The 25,937-nt window shown below is 43.4% G+C and overlaps 1 protein-coding gene across 1 annotated transcript in view; it reads right to left on the bottom strand.

Moving 5' to 3' along the window:
* DNAI4 (dynein axonemal intermediate chain 4) overlaps positions 1–25,937 on the bottom strand; it is an 80,972-nt gene that overhangs the window by 26,842 nt on the left and 28,193 nt on the right. Inside the window, exons 4-11 of the mRNA XM_044674762.1 lie at positions 22,172–22,362; positions 20,042–20,154; positions 18,943–19,093; positions 16,902–17,041; positions 15,977–16,120; positions 8,668–8,862; positions 4,653–4,864; positions 1,859–1,945 (exon numbers count right to left, since the gene is read on the bottom strand). Coding sequence (XP_044530697.1) covers positions 1,859–1,945; positions 4,653–4,864; positions 8,668–8,862; positions 15,977–16,120; positions 16,902–17,041; positions 18,943–19,093; positions 20,042–20,154; positions 22,172–22,362 — 1,233 coding nt within the window. The remainder of the gene's footprint in view (positions 1–1,858; positions 1,946–4,652; positions 4,865–8,667; positions 8,863–15,976; positions 16,121–16,901; positions 17,042–18,942; positions 19,094–20,041; positions 20,155–22,171; positions 22,363–25,937) is intronic.

Raw genomic sequence — 25,937 nt, 5'->3', positions numbered from 1 at the left:
AGGAAGGAAGGTGGTATGGAGGAAAAGAAGGAGGGAGGGAGAAAGGAAGGGAGAGAGGAGAGAGGAAGGAAGGAAGGAAGGAAGGAAGCCAATCAATAAAACTCTATGAAGAGCCTACTATGTGTCACACCCTCTGCTAACCAATGGGAATACAAAGAAAGGCAAAAGACGGTCCTTGTTCTCAAGGAGCTCAGAGTCTAATGGAGGAGATGACCTGCAAAGAACTATGGACAAACAAGGCAGATTGAGGATAACCCAGAGATCATTGGAGGAGAGAAAGGACAAGAGTTAGGAGGGATCAGGAAAGGTTTCTTTGTGAAAGCTGAGATTTTAGTGATATCATTGAGTGGATGGGCAGGAAAGCTACAAAGATGAACAGGATAACCTAAAAGGAGACACTGGAAAAGGACCGAGTTTTCCTCTTTCAGAAGAGCCAGTGTGACAGCAAACATTTGCTTCTTGCTGTTCCTTGAACAAGACACTCCATCTCTTGACTTGGGGCATTTCCACTGACTGTCTTCAATGCTTGCGATGGTCTCTCACCTCCTCCCCACCTCCGGGCTTCTGCTCCCTGCTACAAGAAGCCTGTCCTGTTCTCCCTGGTCACTAGTGCCTTCCTTCTATGGATTATCACCAGTTCTTCCTCTATGTTGCTTGCTTAAACATACTGGCTCGCTTCTCGTCTTCCCCACTAGACTTCGAGCTTCTCGACGGTCCGTCTTCTGTCCTTCCCCGTCTCCCAGGGCTCTGCACAGTGCCTGCCACATGGTCACTGAGTGCCTGAGTGGCATGAATGTGCTATCATGACTCCTCTGAGAAGCAGCACCTGCCCTTTCCTGCCTAGTAGGGAGGCTGTTTGCTATGATAAAGGCATAAAGAAACTTGATGTTTAAGAGATTGGTTCCATCATCTTCTTTTTATGTATCATGCAAATAGATTCAGTAAGAAACACGTTTTGAAAAAGAGAAATGAGGAGGAGCCTCCTGGGGCTCCCAGTGATTCTCTTCTTCCCATTTAGTTCTGGGCTCGGCTCCCTGCCCTGGGAAGTGCCTGGCCTCGGCATACGGACTCCTGTATTCACTTGATAAATCTGCCCATCAAACCAGGTTCTCAGAGAACAGATGTCGCGTCTCCAGTTGGTTTTTCCTGGGTGGTCGCTGAGGACCATCACTGCGATGGGGCTGGACGTTATCATTCTGAACCAGGAGGCCTGGAGGCTTCCATCCCCTCTAGAGCATCCCTTTGCCTCGTGGGGCCTGGAACACACATACGCCATTGCTAAAAACACTGACCATCGTCTGAGCCTTCGGCGAGGCCTCATCTTTCCTTGCCAGGGGAGGGTCTTGCCTTGATGTTGACGGCTGCCGAAGGCTGGGCGGGCTCTGGTGATGTCTTAATATAAGACGACAGTGAAGTTTGCCCCACTGAGAGACTCTTCCTCTTCTGTGAGGACTTGGAGGCCAGAGGAGGGTTACGGACTGGCCTCCCCTCCACAGGGCGGTCCCGGAGAGGGAGAGAGCCTGAAGAGCAGGAAAGCCCTCAGAACACACCCATTTGTCAGCTAAGTTCTCCATCTTCTACGGATGGGCTGGGTGGCACCCAGAGCAACCGCATCAGCCACATCCAAGATCACTGATCACAGATCACCCTAACAGAGAGGATAAGCATGAAAACGCCTGAAAGAGCAAAGGGCCAGAATGGGACCTACTTCATAAAAAAGGGTTTGTGACAATCATTAAGGCTTTGGGCCACAGAAAATTAATCTGGGAAAGTCTCCATTTTTTATATCTTGGTTATAGGAATAGCGGCAACCTTTAAAAAAGCAAATCAAAAATGTCCTTCTTGACCCTGGTTTTACCATAGGATTCTTTAGAGACCAACAGCAAGCCAGTCCTCGTTTCTGTTCTTTAAAGCCAAAATGGCCATAGCCCACAGCCAACAGGTCCTGAAAAGCAGAAGGAGAGATTTCATGTCAAGACCCGGGAAAATGAACAAATGCATCCCTTTTTTTTAAGCCCTTCCCTTCTTTCTTAGAATCAATATTGTGGGGGCAGCTGGATAGCTCAGTGGATTGAGAGTCAGGCCTAGAGACGAGAGGTCCTAGGTTCAAGTCTGGCCTCATTCACTTCCCAGCTGTGTGACCCTGGGCAAGTCACTTGACCCCCACTGCCCACCCTTACCACTCTTCCACCTAGGAGCCAATACACAGAAGTTAAGGGTTTAAAAAAAAAAAAGAATCAATATTGTGTATTGGTTACAAGACAGAAGAGCGGCAAGGCCTAGGCCATGGGGTAAAGGGACTTGTCCAGGGTCACACAATATGGCAGTGTTTGAGGTCAAATGTGAACCCAAGACCTCCCAGTTCCAGGCCTGGCTCTCTGTCTGCTGAGCCACGTAGCTGACCCAGCATAACTCTTTTTGGGGATTATTCCGACCATTTCTATTGGCTTAAACTATGGTAAACAAGACTTTCTCCACTGACTTAAAGATATAAGCATAACAAAATTATTTATAATACAAATCGAGAGGCATTGAATAAAAGTTATAAGTCGCTAAAAGGAACAGAGACAGAGTGTGCCTAGAACAAGTGGAGGAGTCGCACCTCCTTCCCCACGTGCACACTCTGACACCGGAGTATTCAAACTGAATCTCATCATTTTCATTTGAAAATCTAAGAACTGAATTTTAACTGATTCAAAATGTGTCTAAAATATCAGAAAAAGTATACAAAAAACGACACAAATCTACAGAAATATATTCTTTTTTTTTTAAAACCCTTAACTTCGTTGTATTGTCTCATAGGTGGAAGAGTGGTAAGGGTGGGCAACAGGGGTCAAGTGACTTGCCCAGGGTCACACAGCTGGGAAGTGTCTGAGGCCAGATTTGAACCCAGGACCTCCCGTCTCTAGGCCTGACTCGCCATCCACTGAGCTGCCCAGCTGCCTCTAGAAATGTATTCTATAAATCTATATAAATTCTGTCAAAAGGAGATCTAATTGAAGTATTCCTATTTGCTGCCTGGGTTTCAACACAGATGATCCGTCCATAATTTACAATAAGTAACCATAATGAAAGATTCTGTGGATGCAGAGCACCTTATTAGGTGATTATTATTAAAAATCTATTGTTTCTGAGTGTGCCAGAGGACGCCTATGTGCTCCCTGGTCCCTGGCTACAGTCACTTCGGAGGGAGACCCAATTACGGCGATGGACTGCCATGACACGAGACATTCCTGAGACTCCTCTTCTGAAGTCACCTGCTGTATGAGGCTCACAAGAAAACTAACTTCTTTACTTCAGAGGGAGGTTTTCCCTCTTTTTGTGTCTGGCGGAGGTCTAGTGAACCCTGCGGAGGGACCCTTCTCCTACTCGTGGTTCTAAATACATAAAACAACATACAGAAGATAGATACAAAGAAAATCAATTGTTGAAATAAAGGATGAAATATTATATTAAATATGCAACTTTGCATATTCCAGATCCCAGATTAAAAGCTCTTCTTTAGCGTCATAGCCCAGGAACAGGCCTAACTCGCACCATCCAGCCTGGTCCCCTGTTTACTCATCAAACTTGACTTCATACGGTTTTTGGATTCACCCAAAACTAATAGATGGCATCAGAGGTGACTGAGTTATCTCTGTTTACAATGCTCTGCTTTATCTGTCATCCACGAGCGTTTACTGAGCTTTTACTCTGTGTGGCACCGAGAATACAAAGTCAGCTCGTGTTCACAGGAAGGGAAGAAAATGTACAAACGTCCGTAAGGACAGCTCTGTGCGAGGGGAGAGTATGTGGGGGGAGAGGAGGGCAAGAAGGGACGGATGGATGAAGAGGGGCTTGAGATGAGCTTTGGAGGAAGGCTGGAATTCTAAGAGGAGGGAGGGCATTTCTGCCTGACATGATGGACAACCTGGGCAAAAACCCAGGGATGGATAATGAAACGTGTCAAGAAGGGCACATCGTTATTTTGGCCGGCCCACCGATGACATGAAGAGTTCCAAAAAAGGTCTTGGTGGGTGACTTGGTGGATTGAGGGCCAGGGCTCAATTCTGAGATGGAAGGTAAGGGTTTAAAAAAAAGATTTGAGGCTTTGGGGGAGGGTAGATGTGCATAAGGACAGAGCTGTTGGAATCAGTAATTGTTTTGAAGGAGGTGACACTGAAAATCATTTGGATGTTTCCGTGCTAATACATTTAAAAAATCTTTAATAAATCTTAAACATCTTTAAAAAGGTAAATAATATTATGTTATTGTTCTCCTTGATATAATCTGAAAATCTGAAGCAGACAAACTGAATAAACATCTGACATCCTGCCTGATGGACGGTAAATGTACAAATTAGAGAAAGGTTGGAGTATCCGTTATGGCAGCACTGAGAGGGCGGACAGCTCCCACAATCTAGGATTTTCCAATACACCATTAACAGCCTTGGTCACTATCAACAGACCCTGCTCACAACTGGCTCTTTCCCCTGCAGTCTCCGCCCTCAGGCTCTCTAGGGGAGATGCTGCCAGGACTAGCCACCCACTTCTCTCTGAACAGGCTTCTGGTAGTTCCTCAATTGTGGGGATTTTGCCATCATGAGGCCAAGAACATCTTCCTGGGTCCCCTCCATTCCAGAGATGACTTCAAAGACTTATTTGCTCACTCACCGGGTTCATTTTATTCCAGGCCATACTGCTCACGTTCTGCCCTTTGGTGAGTTCACAAGAGAATGACCAGAGTTTTTCTAAATTGGGTGGGGCAGCTTCTTCCGTAGCTTCTATAACCTCTGCTTCACGGGGTACGTCTGTGCTTTCTGTAGCCTGTGACTTGGCGGGTTGCAAAGGTTGATCATAACTCTCTTCGGCATCTTCCTGCCATTCTAAGGCACAACCAAAAAGAGATATCATGTGGCCAGTTGAGTAAGTGATTTTAAAACTATTGCTATTGGGGGATGCTGGGGGGCTCAGTGGATGAAGAGCCAAGCTAAGAGACAAGAAGTCCTGGGTTCAAATCTGGCCTCAGACACTTCCTAGCTGGGTGACCCTAGGTAAGTTGCTTAACCCCCATCATCTAGCCTTTATCTCTCTTCTGCCTTGGAACCAATTCCCAGGATTGATTCTAAGATGGAAGGTGAGGGTTTAAATAGATATCTATTTATATTGTGGGATTATCCTGTGCCAAATTCCCTCAACAAATGAGAAGCATCTTTTTTTTTTAAATCCTTACCTTCTGTCTTAGAGTCAATACAGTGTATCGGCTCCAAGGCAGAAGAGTGGTAAGGGTAGGCAATAGGGGTCAAGTGACTTGCCCAGGGTCACACAGCTGGGAAGTGTCTGAGGTCAGATTTGAACCCAGGACCTCCCGTCTCTAGGCCTGGCTTTCCATCCACTGAGCTACTCAGCTGCCCCCGAGAAGCATCTCTTTTAATGATTTGGCCAAGGTCATTTTACAAAGCTGCTGGGAAGTTATAATTAGTTGAATGGAACTAACCAAAAGACATTTATTGAATGTGTGAATGTCGTTTTCTCCATCGAAGACGCAGTTTGTATAAAGAACGCTTCCTCAAAACGTGGCTGGTGTGTGCTCGCCTTATACTGTAATTAACCCAATTAATCCAGCTTAAACATGAAAGTTTAGACAGCTGGAACTCTCCCTGAATTCAACAGGGTCTCCTTTAAGAGACAGCAAAAGCTGTTTCTATTGCTAAAATATAATTTCACTTGTTAGGTTTCCAAGTAAGACAAAAGCACTAGCCACAAACTGGCAAATGTCTACGGTTTTATTCAAATGTGCCAGTTTGTGTATAAAATGCCAAATGAGGCGGAGGATCTATGTGGGGGCTCACAGGCTGGGCCCATCCAGGACACATAGAACAGGGTTCACTCTTTCCTGTGGTCATTTTGGAGACTTGGTAGGCTTCAAATAGACATCTGGAAGGAGGGTTCTCCTGGCTCTGGCCACCGAGAGATCAGTTCTCTTGGCAGCAAATTGGAACAAAGAAGCAAGAGCCAAGGGGGAGGAAACCATGGAAGATCTCAGTGGCAGAGGTGACTGGACAATGGGGATCTCAAGGAGGGAAGGTCAGCTCTGGGTATTAAGAGGAGAAGCAGGTGCCAGAAGGAAAAGCAAGGCAGGTATGGACAGAGAGGAGATGTTGGTCCCTCCCTCCCTCCATCTCTTTCTGCTGGACATTGCTCCCTCCCCTGCTAGGGATGTCTAGTTTCTCTTCGTTCCCTTGGGATATGGCTTTAGGCTGGATCATCTTTATTTAATAAAAGATCCTGCCATTGGTTCTTCATTACAAAAACAAGTTAAACTTCTTTTTCACCTTCAGGCAATGTGATGCCACAGTGAAGAGGGGAGTCAGACCTAGACTTGGGAGTCAAAAAGACCTCAACTCAAATCAGGACTCAGAAACTTACTAGCTGTGTGTCCTTGGCCAAGTCACTTAACTTCAGTTTCCTTATGTGTAAAATGAGGATAAAGAGAGCACCTACCACCCAGGATGATGAGGATCAAACAAGAGGACACATACAAAGTACTTTGCAAAGCTCTCTCCCTCTCTCTTTCCCTCTCTCTCTCTCTCTCACTCCATACACATACATATATACACACGCACACATATACCCCACTACATATATGTGCTACTTAGCTATTCTTTTGACCTCCTAAAACGAAGCTGTTTTTCCCTCGTACGCAGGTGTCCGTTGCTTATTCTTCCTGTGGATCAGCGTCTCTCAACAGGAAAAAAAGGGGAGGGTTCCATGGCAGACCCAAAAGCCTCCACGGTAAAACTCCTGTTTACTTACTATGCCTTTCCCAAGCTGGCCTTTGGAGACATTGGCAGGAAAAGGCCTAAAGCAGCCACGCCTGGCATTCCAGCATCCTCTGAGCCATTAGAACACTAAAAGGACATGGAAAAGGCCACCTGAGGCAACGCTACGGTGAACTTCTAGGACTGTGTTAGAATTGGGAGGTTTTATATATATATATAGTAAATGTCACTGCCATTAACAGCCAAAACCCCCTTTTTTTTCCTTTTTCCCTCCAACAGTAGCAAGAATAACAGCTTGTATTTGCACAGAGCTCCAAGGTCTGCAAAGCCGTGTAAATGTGCCGTCTCACTCTGTCCTTTGATCTTAAACGTTCTTTTCTTGATGGCTGCAGGACTGACCTGAACCACCACCCTGCATGGCGAGTCCTATCGGTATGGCCAGGCCCATTTTACAGATGAGAATGCAGGGCCTCAGGGCCTTGGGGCACCCAAGGAATCTAGAGTGGATCAAGGTTCAATTCGGCCCCTCTTGTGGCCATGCGATGGGCCTGAATCTTCTCTTTTCTCTCCCCTTTCCAGCCCGGTGCATGGGCTCCCCTGACCCCCCATCTTGGGGCTGGATCTTCCTCTTCTTTCCCAGCAGGACATGCATCACCTTCACCACCACCACCACGGCTGCCATCACTCTCCTCCTCCTCCTCATCCCACCTCTGACCCCTCCTCCTTGGGTGCCCACAGCTAGACCAGGCCCTTCCCATCTCCCTGGGCCTCCGTGTTCTCATCTGTGCCCAGACGGCCTCAGAAAACCCCTCCTGCTCGGCCGCAAGGATGAGACTGCGGGAACCCAAGGCCCGTGTGCCCAGCGGCCTGGTCTCGGCCTGGAGTAAGAGAAGATGAGCAGGCCCCGAGGTCTCCTGGACGCCGTGTCCAGACTGTCTGCGGCAGGGAGGATGCCCTCCCTCCCCTGGGCTGCCCAGGCTCTAGGAGGCCGGCCATTGTTACTATTTATTATATTGATTTTACATTTTGGTTATATTTATTATTAGGTATGATACTGCTCATCGCCGGGCACGGTGCCAAACGCTTTATTGCTACTCTCTCACTCGCTGTTCACAACCACCCGGGGAGGTATCCCCGTTTTACAGATAAGGAAACTGAGGCGGAGGGCCTTGCCCAATAGTAAGTGGGTGAGGCCCCATTTGAACCCACGTCTTCCTGACCACAGGCCCTCCTGCCCCAGCTCCGTCCCCGCCGCTGCCTGCCTGTGAGGGCTTGTTCTACCATCTGGGCTGACAGACCCCCGTCACTGCCTCTCCCTAGATCCTGGGGACAACAGCCTGCCGGCAGGCCCCAATCCAGGCTGCCTCACCCTCCCGAAGCCAAACCGAGGGCCAGCTTCCAGGCCATGTTCTGGGTCTGGCCCTCTTCTGAGCTCTGCGGCCACCAGGCTTTCATCGGGCCTGCGAGTCCGGGCTTCATGACCCCCGAACACTAAGAGCTGCCCACATTCTCCTTTCTCCCCCCACTTTGGAACGGGAGCCCCTGGAGGGGAGGCCCCTCCTCGCATCCCCAGCCATCGGCGCATCGTAGGAGCTTCATCCATCCTTGCTGACTCCTTTCACAGATTCATGGCTTGGTTAGGGGTTCGCCTGGGCATCCCCTGATATCCCTTCAAACTGGGCACTTGTATGACTTTATAGACACTATTAAAATCAAGGCAGAATTCCTCTTCAGGAATCCCAGGTATGCCAGAAGCCTCAGTTGTGTTTTTAGTTCAGTTTGAACTTGAATGACTCTCAACAGGCCTTTGGGACACTCCGGGTAAGGAGGGGCCCCATTTCGGACGAAACACGGTTTTTCCTGCCAGAACAAAACACAATTCTATTTACATAAACATTTTTAAATACCCTGCAAAATAGGAAGCTGCCGATAAGCTGCCAGTTTCGGTTGAAATACATTTTCCATGAGAATCCTCTCCATGAAGAACAAATCCTGAGCAAATTTGTCCGACTTCAGGATCAGCTCTGACATATCTTCCTCCTCTTCGTGAATTTTAGCCAGGATGACGCTTTCCACATCGATCGTGGAACTGCTTCTGCTCGCTGTAAAATACCAAGAGAAGAGCATGAAACAAGGGTGGAAGGAGATATCTCCCACAGGCCGACATCAGGGGCGGCGAATTCTTTTTGTTTTCATGACGGTGGCCAGGAGCAGGGGCAGGCCTGATCCTAAACCTCCAGGAACTTTCCCAGCCTTTTCACTTCCCAGGAGCTCCAGGCAACACTGAATGCGCGTGAAAGCACAGTTTATGACTTTAAATTGGGTTTATTTTTATTGATAAGGGGCCTCTCCAAAGATCAGTCAGACAGATCAGCAAAGGAAGCAAAGCTGTTCAACTGGCCTGGCTGAGCTTTGCACGAACCCTCAAGCTGACTTGGTCTTGCCTTGGTGTTTCTGATTCTGGGTCCATTTCAAGGCATTGGTCAAACATTTATTGAGCACCTATTATGTACCAAGCGCCAGGGGCTGTGAATACAAATGGAACGAGGGAACAGCCTCTACTTTCAAAGGAGAAGAGGAAGATAAACTCAGAATGGGTGAATGACTTGAATAGAAAGAAGGAAACCATAACTAAAGTATATATATATATATAACATATATACTTTATATATTATAGTATATATATTTAGTATATACATATAGTATATATAGTATATATATACTTTATATATTATAGTATATATATTTAGTATATTTATACTATATGTAGTATATATGCTTTATATATTATAGTATATATATTTAGTATATTTATACTCTATGTAGTATATATGCTTTATATATTATAGTATATATATTTAGTATATTTATACTATATGTAGTATATATGCTTTATATATTATAGTATATATATTTAGTATATTTATACTCTATGTAGTATATATGCTTTATATATTATAGTATATATATTTAGTATATTTATACTATATGTAGTATATATGCTTTATATATTATAGTATATATATTTAGTATATTTATACTCTATGTAGTATATATGCTTTATATATTATAGTATATATATTTAGTATATTTATACTATATGTAGTATATATGCTTTATATATTATAGTATATATATTTAGTATATTTATACTATATGTAGTATATATGCTTTATATATTATAGTATATATATTTAGTATATTTATACTCTATGTAGTATATATGCTTTATATATTATAGTATATATATTTAGTATATTTATACTATATGTAGTATATATGCTTTATATATTATAGTATATATATTTAGTATATTTATACTATATGTAGTATATATGCTTTATATATTATAGTATATATATTTAGTATATTTATACTATATGTAGTATATATGCTTTATATATTATAGTATATATATTTAGTATATTTATACTATATGTAGTATATATGCTTTATATATTATAGTATATATATTTAGTATATTTATACTATATGTAGTATATATGCTTTATATATTATAGTATATATATTTAGTATATTTATACTATATGTAGTATATATGCTTTATATATTATAGTATATATATTTAGTATATTTATACTATATGTAGTATATATGCTTTATATATTATAGTATATATATTTAGTATATTTATACTATATGTAGTATATATGCTTTATATATTATAGTATATATATTTAGTATATTTATACTATATGTAGTATATATGCTTTATATATTATAGTATATATATTTAGTATATTTATACTATATGTAGTATATATGCTTTATATATTATAGTATATATATTTAGTATATTTATACTATATGTAGTATATATGCTTTATATATTATAGTATATATATTTAGTATATTTATACTATATGTAGTATATATGCTTTATATATTATAGTATATATATTTAGTATATTTATACTATATGTAGTATATATGCTTTATATATTATAGTATATATATTTAGTATATTTATACTATATGTAGTATATATGCTTTATATATTATAGTATATATATTTAGTATATTTATACTATATGTAGTATATATGCTTTATATATTATAGTATATATATTTAGTATATTTATACTATATGTAGTATATATGCTTTATATATTATAGTATATATATTTAGTATATTTATACTATATGTAGTATATATGCTTTATATATTATAGTATATATATTTAGTATATTTATACTATATGTAGTATATATGCTTTATATATTATAGTATATATATTTAGTATATTTATACTATATGTAGTATATATGCTTTATATATTATAGTATATATATTTAGTATATTTATACTATATGTAGTATATATACTTTATATATTATAGTACATATACTATACATATCATAGTATATATATTTAGTATATATGGTATATATAGTGTATACATATATATGATATATACTTTATTTATTAAAGTATATATAAATATAAAGAAGTAAACCATAGGTGAACACAGAATAGTGTGCCTGTCATATCTTTGGGAAAGAAAAGGTTTCATGACCAAGCAAGAGTTAGAAAAAATTACAAAATGTAAAATAAATCATTTTGATTACATTATATTAAAAGGTTTTAGTGCAAACTAATCCAATGCAACCAAAATTAAAAGGGAAGCAACAAATTGGGAAAAAATCTTTATAACAAAAATCTCTGACAAAGGTCTAATTACTCATATTTATAAGGAAATAAATCAATTGTACAAAAAAATCAAGCCATTCCCCAATTGATAAATGGGTAAGTGACATGAATAGACAATTTTCAGATAATGAAATCAAAACTATCAATAAGCACATGGAAAAGTGTTCTAAATCTCTTATAATTATAGAAATGCAAATCAAAACAACTCTGAGTTACCACCTCACACCGAGCAGACTGGCTAACATGACAGTAAAGGAAAGTAATGAATGCTGGAGGGGGTGTGGTAAAATTGGGACACTAATGCATTGCTGGTGGAGTTGAAAATTGATCCAACCATTCTGGATGGTAATTTGGAATTATGCCCAAAGAGTTCTAAAAGACTGCCTGCCTTTTGATCCAGCCACACCACTGCTGGGTTTATACCCCAAAGATATCAAGGAAAAAGACTTGTACAAAAATATTTATAGCCTTGCTCTTTGTGGTGACAAAAAAATTGAAAAATGAGGGGATGCCCTTCGATTGGGGAATGGCTGAACAAACTGTGGTATCTGCTGGTGATGGAATACTTTTGTGCTGAAAGGAATAATGAGCTGGATGAATTCCATGTGAACTGGAACAACCTCCAGGAAGTGATGCAGAGTGAAAGGAGCAGAACCAGGAGAACATTGTACAGAGACTGATACATTGTAGCACAATCGAATGTAACTGACTTTGCTACTAGTAACAATGCAATGACCCAGGACAATCCAGAGGAACTCAGGAGAAAGAATGTATCCACATCCAGAGAAAGAACTGTGGGAGCAGAAATGCAAAAGAAAAACAACTGCTTGATCACATGGGTCAATGGGGAGATGATTGGGGATGCTGACTCTAAACAATCACTCTAGTGCAAATATCAATAATAGGGAAATAGGTCTTGATCAATGACACATGTAAAACCTAGTGGAATTGCTTGTTGGCTATGGTAGGAGGATGGAAGGAGGGGAGGGAAAGAACAAGAATCATGTAACCATGGGAAAATGTTCTTAATTAATCAATTAAAAAATTAAAAAATAAAAAGACAACAATAAAACTTTTTTTAAAGAAAAAACACAAAGGAGAAGAGAGCAAGAATATGTATAAGTAGAAACAGAATCGATACAGATTTGTGGCGAGAAGTGAAGCCAATATGGTGGCTCAGGTTCTGGGTGGTTGGAAAAGGTCAAGACATTAGCTTGGACATGGATTGCCAGCTAAGGTTAAGCCTTTCTCATCCAAGAAGCTCATCACTTGTTTTTTGGCTGCCCTAATTCTTAATGGTCATTTCGTGACTTGTTTAGATTTAGAGGTTGTGCCTAGGATGATGGAAGGTGATCTTCAACGACCTCTCCTTGTAGCACAGACACAGGCAGCAATGAGGGCCAAGCAAGGGCAGAATGTCCAAGTAAATCCCAGCTATTTACTCGGGAAATCTTGATTTTATGATTCTGTAAGTCTGAATAGTAATTCCCTTTACAATTGGGCTGTCCTAGGTCCTTACCTAGTCCTGGTGGCATCCCAACAAAAGGGTTTCAGAATAACCGTCACAGACATCCTAGCACAGTCAAAGGACAGGCTACTAGATGGAGAGAATGTCTGCCAATGTGCTTTCCCAATATAACATTTCTGAGTCATGTAAGAATCCAAAAATATACAAGGAAGCCCAAGAACATGCCTCTGAGAATATGGAAATCATTTTTAGTGAATTTTTCAAGAAAATTGGCATTTAAAAATATTTTTCTTCTGAAGAACAGTAAATGCTCTTCCCTCTTACAATCCACATGATCCTCTTTTTCCAAGTCCAGGATTATTTGGTGAGTTTTGTCTTTAGCTCCCAGCTCTTGACTTCCTGGACCTTTCTGGGTTCTCGGTCCTGTACATAGTCCTCGGCCTCTTTCTCTGAATGATCTGACATGTTTTCCTCTGTGTCCACTATTCTTATTCTAGGTCCTCTCTCCATTTTCATTCCTTATCCATCACCTCCCCTTACTTTGTCATGACAAGTCTGAATTATATTCTTATTTACTGAAGAGATTCTATGGAAAGTTATTCTTTGTTTTATAAACAAACAGTTCATTCCCTTGAAAAGCAAGAAAGTTGCTTATAGTCATTGACTGGCATTCCCAAATAAAGACTCAAGACTCCTGATTGCCATCTCTATTGATTCGGCTCTAAACTACTGCCACACATGATCTATTCCTAAAAGAAAAAGAAAAAGAATAAGCTAGTTTGTCTAGTTTCTCTAGGTTAGATCTAGATCTAGATCTAGTTTATCGCTTTCACATCCCTTAACTACTTTTCTGCAGCGGCATTCGATAGAAATCAATCCACGAACGGGCAGTTATTCGGCTCCTCTTCGGGTGCAGGCTCTGGCCTACGAAAAGCAATCGCTGTTCTCAGGGGGCTCCATCCTACATAGGACAAGCACTTAGACAAGGCAGAATCTTGAGTGCGAGGGCACAAGCAAATGGGAAGAACAGGACGGGTTTCTTGGAGAGCGGTGCCAAGGATTCTCTAAGGCCAAGGTGAAGCTCTGGCCTGGGGACTAGCCAATGCCCGGATGGGTGGCCACCGGGCTGAATGCGTTGGCAGGGCACGCTGGAGCAGGCTGAGATGGGCTTCCGAGGGCCCGGGAGCCCAAGCTCCAGCCCAGAGACAACAGGGATCGAGGTGGTGCTGAGGGCTGCTACATGGCACTGCAGGGCACAGAATGCCAGGCCTGGAACCAGGAGGACTCATTTCCCTGAGTTTAAATATGGCCCCAGACACTAGCTAGGTGGCCCTGGGCAAGTCCTTTCACCCTGGTTAACTTAGGAGGAAACAGTCGCCGTTGAAAAGTGGCTTTTGGGGCTGTGTGCCTGGGCTGAAGTAGGGGCTGGCTGTGGCTAGCAGCACCGAACTTAAGACGAGGCAGTCGCCAGCTTGTCCCCCAAATAACTAGGAGATCTGAAGAACCAAGAGGCCTTGCCTAGGGTGACACATCAGGGAAGAGGCAGAACTAGAACCCAGGACTGGTCAGCTGTCCCTGCCAGGCTTCATCCATTCTTTGTTTTCATTTGTTTTTAACCCCTTCCCTTCCATCTTAGAATCCAAACTGAGTATTGGTTCCAAGGCAGAAGAGCAGTAAGGGATGGGCCATGGGGGTCAAGTGACTCATTATCCTGCTAGGAAATGTCTAAGGCCAGATTGGAACCCAGGATCTCCGGAGCCCAAGCCTGGGGCTCTTCTCTGCTAGGCTCCCTGGCTACTGCTTCCCCCAGCATTTTGTTGAAGTGACATTTTATGTAATGGGATGAAGCACACCGTAGGAATTGTGATGAAAAGACAAACCCCCCAACAAAGAGAAAATCCAAGAAGAAGTGGACTCTCAGGGGAGCCGTCCCCCCTCTTCCCTAGTGACGGCCCTTTGGAAGGAGGAGGTGCGGAGAGTGGCTGCCCAGAACGCAGGAAAGACGAAGTCAAAGCATGTAGGAATGCGAAGGGAAAAGACTTCCAAGTCTCGACAGCACTCCCAGCTTTGAATTAGCTCCTCATTTCGGATGTGAGCTGTTATACATCTATGACACGTTTGCAAATAAATAAATATAAATAAAACAGCCACCCCGTGACTTTGACTATCTCCCTTAGGGGCGGGGGGAAGGTGGAGGAGACCAGGCTGTCCAGCACCCTGAGACCCCCTTCAGATGCTGAGAGAGCCGGCCCGAGCCCCTGACCCCAAGAGCCCCAGGACCAGTCTCCTCCGTGACCCCAAAAGGAAAGCCTCCCCCCAAAGTCCTTGGGCCGCCAAACGGGGAGAGTCGACAAACGGATAAGCAGCTCAGTAGAGCAGGACGGTATCTGTGCCAAGCACCGTGCCATGCGTAGGGGATGCCGGTGGAAAAGTCAGACAGCCCCTCCTCCAGGGGTTCCCATTCCAAGGGAGGAGACCACTGGACAGGAGGTTTGAGCTTCAGGCAACTATTAAGCACCTACTATGTGCCAAGCTCTGTGTTAACCATCACTTAGTAAGAGTTTTGTGCCAAGTGTTCTGCTTTCGATAAGTGGCTTGATCCAAAATTCCCCGAGGGAGACATTTCAAAAACTGTGTGGATGTACTTGAGGACAACAAGTCAAAATGGATGATTCGCATGCTTAAAAACTAGGGTCTGGGGGGCAGCTGGGTAGCTCAGTGGATGGAGGGCCAGGCCTAGAGATGGGAGGTCCTGGGTTCAAATCTGGCCTCAGACACTTCTCAGCTGTGTGACCCTGGGCAAGTCACTTGACCCCCATTGCCTAGCCCTGACCACTCTTCTGCCTTGGAACCAATATACAGTATTGAATCCAAGACAGAAGGTGAGGGTTTAAAAAAAAAAAAAAGATGAAGGTAAGGGCTTAAATAAACAAAAAAACAAATAAAATAAATAAAAAATAAAAAGTAGGGTCCGAGACCTAATATGACTGCAGAGTGCATCAAGAGGTATTTCTCAAGAGAGTTCTACACAAAATCGATCTTAAAAAACCACAAGCAAAAGCCAACCTGAACATACTTCTGTCTGTCGTCATCGTTAAATCCTTCTCTTTCTTCCCCCCTTCTTGCATGCTTTGTTTTGGTGCTTCCAGTTTCATGGGAACCTCAGCAACTTCCAACTCGTGATAAGCATCGTATAAAGCCCAGGTGGTGGACATTATGCCTAGACAGAAAAAAAAGGCGGAGAACATGCTGGTACTCCCAAGCTAAAGGTGACAGAACACGTGGATTACACCCAAAATCTGCACTCTGATTTAGAGGCCCGGAACAAAACTTGCCAGAGCTTCACAGGAGGTGTTAGCGGAAGTCTCCAGAGTAAAGGAGGAGGAACAACCAGCCCCATCACTATGGGAAGAAAGCATTTTTAGTGCTAGTAATGAACACAGAATCCAAGTTCATTCATCTAGAGCACTTCTGGGCCTTCTTAATCATTTAAAGGTCTTCGTTGATTCCGGTTTTCTCAAATCGTTCTCCTTACATGTACTACAAAAATGGGCCCTTTTCAGCTCCTCGATCGGACACTGAACACTGGCTTTCCCTCATGTCGGCGTGGCTCCTCTGCTCCAAGGCAGAGCCCTCTCCTCTCCGCCCCTGACCGTATGGACCGAGTCCTGATTCTCCCCATCTGCCTTTTCCCCCTCCAGTTCTTTCCTCACCGCCACGCTCCATATTCACCTTTTCGATGAAGCTCTCCGGAATTATTCCAAGCCAAAGGGATCCCCTCCCTCCAGGCATTTCTGCAGCCCACCGTCTTTCCCCCCTCGTGTACTCTGCTCTAAGGACATCAATCCTTCGCCTTAGGATTATTGTTCTTTGTACCCCATCCCTGATGGAGAGCCAGGAAGACACCGGGAGCTCCATGCAGGGCTGCGGATGCATTTGGGGAGACACTGGGTCATTGGGGAACCTGGTATTTCCTCAGATAGTTCTAGAGCATGAAGTACCTTTTTCATCTGTTAAGATTTTTTCACACTGAACTTCCTTGTTCTTGGGTGCGCCATTGAAAGTCTGCATTATCCTCTCAACGTATAAGTCGTTGCCGGCTCGATTTCTGCACAGATTGTCATAGACGATGTTCCTTGCCCTTTGGAAAATAAGGTGAGCCTATCCTTAATCATGTAGTAACTGCAATTGCCGTAAGGATGGGGGATGGGACAAAGAGCCCAAAGGTGGCCCTTCGTGACAGTTACTGACGGCTGAGACCAGAAGGGATTCTGGGTATTGCTCGGGAGGAGGAAGGGGGAGAAGGACTTCCGGCGGAGGACGGAGAGAGGGAGGAGGAGAACATCTCAGCTCGAATCCAGTCCTGAGGGCTTCCTGAGGATCTTTCTTTGGACACTGAAACCCCGATTGCCTGGTCAAAGGCATCCCATCGCATCCCACCCAGCAAGATGTCAACCAACGAGTCCGCTAAGTTCTGGGACTCCATTTTGGGGGCGATCTCTTAGGCTCCTTCCCCCATTACCCAATCTTGCTGAGAGACCCTTTGCAGTTTGACTTTCAATTATAGAAAGGGATAGAAATAGAAAACAGAAATAGAATCTGAAGGAGAAGAGGTGGGAGGAGACGCTTAGGAGTGGGAACCCCAAAGGTTCCCACCTGAGTGACGGACCCCATAGAAAGAGAGAAGAGGGCACCCCCAAATCCCTCTGCCCTTCACCCCTTTTCCCAACCCCTAAATTGCAAATATTAAAAGCCAATTCATTAGTCAGATAGCATTCCTGAGTGCCTGAGAGACAATGAGGGGGAGGGAAATTACGGCTTGGTCTGGCTGCCTCCATCTTGGAGCCAGACTACCCGCTGTGAAGTTGCCTGACCTCTGGGGAGGCTTGTGTGAACCCCACCCTCATTCAGAATCGGATTGAGGGTACCCAATCCCTCATCTTATAGAGAAGCCTCGTCCCCAACTCCTGTGGGGCGGCACGACCATCCAGGTCACCCAGTTTGGGGATGACACCCCCTCGAAGTTCCCTAGTGTATAATCGGCAGGAGGGGAGAGCTAGAAGAGAGTCTCACCCCTCATAGTCTCTCTCTCTCTCCCCCTCTCTATCATAACATTTGGATACTGGCTCTGTTTATTCTTATATTACACAGAGAGCTCCCCTAGAAATGGGATTTCCTGGAACCCTCCAGAAAACGCTGGTCCCCTGCAGCTTTTTCCAGCTTCTTCTATGCTGGGGCACCAGGGCGTCCTCCATGTGGCGTGTTCTAGATTTAGGGGAGGAGAATCGATGACGATCATACCTCGCAGGTCCCCACTGACATTAAGTTTGAACCACTGCACTGTTTCTGCAACTTAGTTTATCTGAGAGAAGGTTATGCTCTCAAAATAATTTTAACAATAGTAAAATGACAACTTCCGCGCTACTACAGGGGACGTCTCCATCCTTCACTTCCATTTTCTAGTGGACAGAAAAAGAATGACAAGAATAATAGCGCTTATGTAGTGCTTCAAGGTTTGCAAAGCACTTTACAAACAGGAGCTCATTTGATCCTCGCCACAAGCCTGCCAGGAAGGTGAGGAAACGAATGCAGAGAGAGGTGAAAGGACTTGCCCAGGGCGACCCAGATAGAGAATATCCGAGGCTGGAATTGAATTCAAGTCTTCCAGGGCTCCATCCACTGCACCATATAAAGAACAGCTGACTTCCAGAACGTAATCTAGCCATTTCCCAAACAGTAACTTTCTAACTATAATTTCTCATTTCAGAGTCGAAAGCCCCCGTCCGTCTGTCACCTTACTAACGTGTCTGCCTGTCCCAACGACAGAGATATTTTATGATTACAAAAAACGCTCGGCAAAACAAAGCAACTTTTGAGTGGAAAATGCACCAGGCAGGTCCACAGGAAAATGACTCCAAATAAAAAGTCACCCTCCAACGGAGTAATTCCTTGGTACGACCTCAGAGCCCCCCGCACCCTGCCCCATGTACTGAACCCCATTTAGCAGTGACATGACAAAAACAGGGACAGATTGAGACATACTTAATTTTCTCTGCTTCTTCGCACTCCACAGAATACATGAGAGTGGGCATGTTAAAGAGCCACAGGGTCTCCGTCTCAGAGAGGTAGATGTCCACTACGACCTCCAGGTCTTCCTTCGTTAGTTCTTTGATGGTGTCTTTCCTCACCATGTCTTCCAAATGACAAAACAGGATTATTCATTAATCTGCACCTTTGGCTGAGAGGTCTCCTCCTGTCTAAATCCTGGGGCAGAGGCCAACCGCACAGCCACAGACGCCTTCCTACGTGGCAGGTGATCTCAGCTCAGAGCTGATGGGGCCAAAATGCCACCAGGCTGTGGCCAGGCCAAGAAGGCCTGCTGTCTGGCCAGTTCCCCTTTGGACACCTACTGGCTGGGAGACCTGGGCAAGTCATTTGACTTTCGGGGTGTTTAAGTAATTCTCTAATTAAAACAATGACTGGCAGAGAAGGTGCTAACCTGCCTGGGGAGGGGGGACTTTCCTCATCTAGGCGTTCCCTAGAGTGAGATAATTACAGGTCTAGTGCCCTATCTGTCTGTCTGTCTGTCTATCCATCCATCCATTCATCCATCTATCCATTTATCTGTCTACTTATCTGTCTGTATCTATCTCCCCATACATCTATTTCTCTGTCTCTCTGTCTACCTTTCTCCCTGTCTGTCTATCTATTCATCTCTGGCAACTCTGTCTGTGTCTATCTGTGGCTGTCAATCTAGCATCTATCTCTATGTCTACCTATCTGTCTGTCTCTATCTCTCTATCTGTCTTTGTCTGTGTCTATCTGGCTATCAATCTGTCTGTCTGTATCTGTCTGTCTCTCATCTATCCACTTATGTAATCTATTTTTCTGTCTGTCTGGCTCTCTCTGTCTGTGTCTGTCTGTCTGTCAGTCTATCTATCCAGCCGCCCACCCACCCATCCTTCCATCCATCTATTTACTTGTTTGTCTGTCTGTCTGTCTATTTTCCTATCCTCGTCTCTCGTCTATCTGTCTGTTCTCTCTATCCACCTATCTAATCTGTGTCTGGTTTGAGCCGGACCTGTTCACGTATCTAGCCGTCTGTCTGTCTGTCTCTTGGCACGGGCATTGCCCCTCTCACCGATATAGCTGACCAGGGTCTCTCGTCTATAAGATGGTTCTTCTAGTTCTTCTCCAAGAGACTCCGTGGTGGATATGCTTGACTTGGACATGGTGCTGCTTCCTACCGCTGACCTTTAGGAAGGGAGAAGCACCGATCAGGAGAAGGGAGAAGCACAGGGGTGTTTCTGAAGGCCAGGACAAGCTCCCTCTACCTGGGAACGTTACAAGACAGCGGGAGTGACCGTGAATGATATCTCACTGGACACGATATCCTCGATCTACTCGCAGGACCTTTAAAGAAATCTCTTATAAATGCAGGAAGTCACAGAGGGGGATCCAGGGCCCATTTCAGGAGGGGGTCAGGGATTCCTCCTTTCTAGTGGATTTAGGAGGAGTTTTCGTGAAAGCCTCCCCTCCCCCGCCCCCCCGGGGCATCTGAAAGTCAAATAAGGAGAGCACAAAAAGCCAGGAAGAGTCAATGTCTGCTTGTTTGTTTTTTAAAACTGCAAATAATCTTGTCTAATGGCAGGATTACTCCCGGACTCTGTTCATTCCAGTGGGGCCAAAGGAGTCTGCCAGAAGGAATTCAGAAAGCATTGCAAAGGATTACCAAGACTTTAAGGGCCTACTTGGTATTTTCATCACTGCTCCCTACCGAAGGCAAGAATTTCTCAAGAGAAAAGTTTATTTTGAAAGTAGAAAATTAGCCAGGAAGAGGACTTCAGCTCTGGCTGGATGCTGTGTCCTTTTCCTAGCTGCCCTGTGCTTTTCTGTTGCCTTACTGATGTTCATTTGGCCTGTGGGAATGGTTATGATCATTGTACGTCTCAATGCCGTACAGCGTGGCCGCCCCCTCTCCTTGGGCCCTCTGGAATTCTTGTTCCATCACAAACTCTCCTTCACTTCAAACCTTCCATTTCCTGGCCCTCCCAAAGACCTGGCTCCTGCCCAGATGACCCGGCATCTCTAGCCATCCTTCCAGGGCCTGGCTGCATCCACTCTGACTGCCTCGGACACCTGGGTCCCCAGGAGGGAACGGGCATTCAATTTTGAGATGACGTCTCTGCTTGCCATCATTCTGTCCAAATGTATCGCTGGATTCAGACCCTGGTGGCCTTTATCAGGGACTCATCCTCCCTCTTTCTCAAGGAGTTCAGGAGCTGGCTCAGCAGCCAGCTGACTTCAACATCCCTCTCACATGGCCCCTTGATGCTCCATAAATCGGGGAGCAGGGCTGTAGCAGGGCTGCCCCGGCTTCCCCAGCACTGAGCCTAGTTCCTGAGCCTACAGCCAGAACCTCATGAAGGCTGGTGAATGAACAGAATGTTCCCCTGGAACCCCTTGCTGCTCCCACTTTGCCAAACTATCCCCGAATGTCTGCCACCCTCTGCCCCCTTTTCTTCTGTTCCTCACCTGCTGTCTAAGGGAGGAAGGGGGATTCCACCCAACTGTGGTGAATACAGAGACATATTCTCTGATCTCATTAGGGGTCCTTTAACTCCATGCTTCTCCCCACTCTATTTCCTTCAACTTGGAACTTGATTTTTAAAAAAAGAATGTTAAAAATGAAGAAATAAAAAACAGATTTAAAAACAGGGAAGGGATAAAACTGAAAGGAAGTGACTCCAGGTACAAAAGAGAGCACACACTGTCCCATACGAGCATGATGAGGGAAAAGAAATGCAATGAGATGTCCAATGTTCAAAGAGTAGAAAGGGAAGGCTTATAATGTCTCAGAAATTTCTTTGCTCATAATACACATAACCAAAAAAATTGAATGTTCTTTTAGTTAGGTAGGACATGTCCCGGATTCTAAATGAACATATTTTTATGTGGGCTCCATAACCACTGTTCAGGCCTTAAATATGACTCTATACAAAAACTTATCTGAAATAAAGGAATCAAAACATCAATAATCCACTGACTAGTATTTAAGCATATTGACTAGTATTTTTATAAAAAGCTAGTCTGCCATGAGACAGAAATGAATTCTATAAGCAATGGACCCTAACAACAATCTATCATAATACAAATACATGTAAATGTTTTGTTACCATTTTTAAGTGTTATTTATATATATATAAATTCTACATGACATAAAAAATCAAATGATACATTATAAAAAGAAATATAGCATGTCATGCCCTACCTTGTGAACTGTCCTATTACACTGGGGTTCACGGTATTCTGATATACAGTGTAGGAGGCTGTAATTTCTGATGTGAAAGGAGACCCATCCTGAGACACGAGAAGCTTACTCGCCTTCTTGGAACCAACAAAATGTGGATCTGGACGGAAAAGGGGTCTCGGAGTAACATCTTTCCCAAATAAATCAAATACCTGTAAGTCACAATCATCAAAGGTAATTAGAAAAATGGAAAACATGAACAGAAAACATTTGGATAGATGACAGTCTAGAATAGGATAAACATGAAATGGAATCATAGGGCTTAAAAAATAAAAGTTCTATGGAATACTTTGTACTAAAAGGAATAATGAAATGGAGGAAGTCCATGTGAACTGGAAAGGCATGTGTCTCTGGAAAAGAATGTCTTATACCAGACATCTGCTGGAGCTCCTATTCCATCAAGGGCAGAGAAGCCAAGAATGTTGGGTCTTCCCTGCCTACATGATCATTTCATTATTCCATTTGGTGGCTGTCAACAAAGGGGAGATAGAAGTGAGGGGGACCTTGGCAGGGGGTATAGGGAAGCCTTGCCCCCAACTCCTATGGGGGGGCACAACCATCCAGGTCACCCAGTTTTGGGATGACACCCCCCTCGAAGTCTCCCAGTGAATATTCGGCGTGAGGGAAGAGCTAGAAGAGAGTCTCACCATACAGACTCTCTCTGTCCCACTCTATCATAACATTGGTAACTGGCTCTCATTATTTGGCAAGCCAGGTAAGAAGAGGAAAGCAGGCCCACCATCTAATATGCATCATAGACTTTGGAAGAACAGGTCTCAAAGGGTGAAGAGAAAGCCCAGGAAGAATCTCTTGAGTTAAAATTCCAAGAGTAAAATCAATGCCAGAATAACAAGGGTGTGCTCAAAAAGGAAATTCTGAAATTGAGACACATTTTTGGATGAGAATTGCTTTTCTTTTTTTGCTTGACTAGGCATATTTGTTGTTTCTTTTTTAATACTAATTTATTTTTCTATTACATGTAAAAACAATTTTTTAAACATTCATTTTTTATTTGAGTTCCAAATTCTCTCCCTCCTTCCCACCCTCCCTTCCTTCTGTCTCCCTAAGATGGCAAGCCATCTGATAAAGATTTTACATGTACAATCATGTAAAATATTTTTCCATATTAGTCATTTCATAGAATAGATCTCCAATGGAAAAAAAGAGAGGAAAGAAAGTGAAATATAGAATGTTTCAGCCTGCATTCAGACTCTACCATTTCCTTTTCAGAAGGCAGATTACATTTTTCATCATGAGTCTCTAGCATTGGCTTGATCACTGTATTACTGAGAAAAACTAGGTCAATTACAGATGTTTATTTTAAAAAATACTGCTGTCACCATGTACAATGTTCTTCTAGTTCTGTTCACGTCATTTTGCATCAGTTCATGTAAGTCTCTCAGAGTTTTTCTGAAATCATCCAACTCATCATTTCTTATAGCGCAACAGTGTGCCTTCATTATCATCTACCACAACTTGTTCAGCCATTCTCCAGTGGATGGACAACCCCTCAGTTTCCAGTTCTTTGCTAGACTAGGTATATTTGTGATAAGGATTTTATTTTTCTTTTATAAAAAATGGGGATGAATATATATAATAATTGAAGAAAATACATTTTTAAATTAAAATCATGAACATCTGATAAAGAGAAGCAATTCTAATAAACAGGAGAATGAGGTATTTGTATAAAGTGACCTATATGAAAAAAGAAAAAATTCACAAGGAAATTCTTAAGCGACTTCAGTTTTTATAGACTTGTACAGAAGATGGAAGCAACCAAGGGCAGTGTAGGGAAAATGGGTTTGTACCCAAGGCATGATCCTGTCAGAAGAAAATCAGGAGAGTTAATGCTCAGAATCAATTAAAGAGAGCAAAGAAAACTAGGATGACTGAACAGAAGAGGGGGCAGGGTTAAAGCCAAACAGGGGTGAAAAAACCCAAGATTGGGTCTGCATTGAGACAGATGGAACAGCAAGAACCAACAACAGAGAAAGTCATAGCCAGCATCAAATGGGTCTTCAAGACTTTATTGATCTTCCCCCTTTAGGTTTGTCCACAATGGGAAGTTGGAAGGAGAGAGGGGCAGCATAGGAGACAGAGACAGACAGACAGACACAGGGACAGAGAGACAGACAGAAATACTGTCCTTATGGGCACAGGTCACTCACACTTGACAGCTGAAGGACTAAACCTCAGAGGGTAAAGACATCAAGAGGGCTAGGCAACTTAGATGAGCACTTGTTAAATCCTAACAACTAAAGCCTTAAATTCTGTAAAGGAGAGAAGAATAATGCCAGCTTTAGGAACCTCTCTAAGATTAATTATAAGACACTAAATATCTCTGCTTGCAAATGTGATAGGAGGAAAAGGTATCTGTTCAAACTTCCCTAGATAAGATTAAAAAAAAAAAAAAACTTACCTTCTACTTTGGAATCAATACTAAATATTGGTTTCAAGGCAGAAGAGTGGTAAATGCTAGGCAACTGGGGATAAGTGACTTGCCCAGGATCACACAGCTAAAAAAAATATAAACCCAATTTAAACCCAAGACCTCTCAATCTCCATCGAGCCACCTAGCCGCCTTTTAGATAGTTTTTTTTTTTTTTTAAAACCCTTGTACTTCGGTGTATTGCCTCATAGGTGGAAGATTGGTAAGGGTGGGCAATGGGGGTCAAGTGACTTGCCCAGAGTCACACAGCCAGGAAGTGGCTGAGGCCGGGTTTGAACCTAGGACCTCCCGTCTCTAGGCCTGACTCTCACTCCACTGAGCTACCCAGCTGCCCCCCTTTTAGATAGTTTTTAAAGAGACAAAATTCAGTCAGATGACACCAAGAAAGCCCTTCCAAATTCTAAATTCACTGTTTTGGTACATACCACTGTGTCTGGCTTTGGACCATCAGAAAACAGGATTATTCTGTAAGACCCTTCTTTGGATTGTTCGGTAGCCTGAAATACCTAACGTTTAATCACTCAGGTTTGTACTGCATTTCATCAGGTAGATCACTTCAAAATTCTGTTTGTCTCCATTTTAAATAAGCAGAATTTCCCGTAACTCGGAGACACTGAGCTTTTTTCAGACATGTTCTCCGAGTTAAAACTGTTTACATTTCAGTGTCCAAATACAGAATTAGGCTGTGCAAGTCTTTGTTCAGATAAATCTCTGACCAACATATGGGGAGTGCTTTAAAGTTAAATTATGAAACAATTCTTGTTACTATCTTTGGATATTAAAAGCGAATGCAATCGTATCAACCATTGCTAGTGTTGCTCTGCATTCCCGATAACTCAGGGCGGAGCAAACGTCCTCTGTTGTAATTATAAAAATGGATACCCAGGGGCAGCTGGGTAGCTCAGTGGAGTGAGAGTCAGGCCTAGAGACAGGAGGTCCTGGGTTCAAACCCGGCCTCAGCCACTTCCCAGCTGTGTGACCCTGGGCAAGTCACTTGACCCCCATTGCCCACCCTTACCACTCTTCCACCTATGAGACAATACACCGAAGTACAAGGGTTTAAAAAAAAAAAAAAAGAAAATTAAAAAAAAAAATGGATACCCAACACGAGTAAAAATAAGTCCAAGAGTTTTCGGAACCACCAATTAATCTGCAACGTTTGGAAAGCTTTACGTTAGCTTCCGGTGCTCTTCTAGCTAGAGCAGCGCTAGATTTCCTTCTGCTGGACGTGCACACAGACCAGTGAGCCGTGACGCACAAGAACCTTACAGGGTTTCA

The sequence above is a fragment of the Gracilinanus agilis genome, chromosome 4, assembly GCF_016433145.1.
Source record: "Gracilinanus agilis isolate LMUSP501 chromosome 4, AgileGrace, whole genome shotgun sequence".
In the NCBI taxonomy this organism is placed as follows: domain Eukaryota; kingdom Metazoa; phylum Chordata; class Mammalia; order Didelphimorphia; family Didelphidae; genus Gracilinanus; species Gracilinanus agilis.
This window is presented reverse-complemented; position numbering and strand designations above follow the sequence as displayed.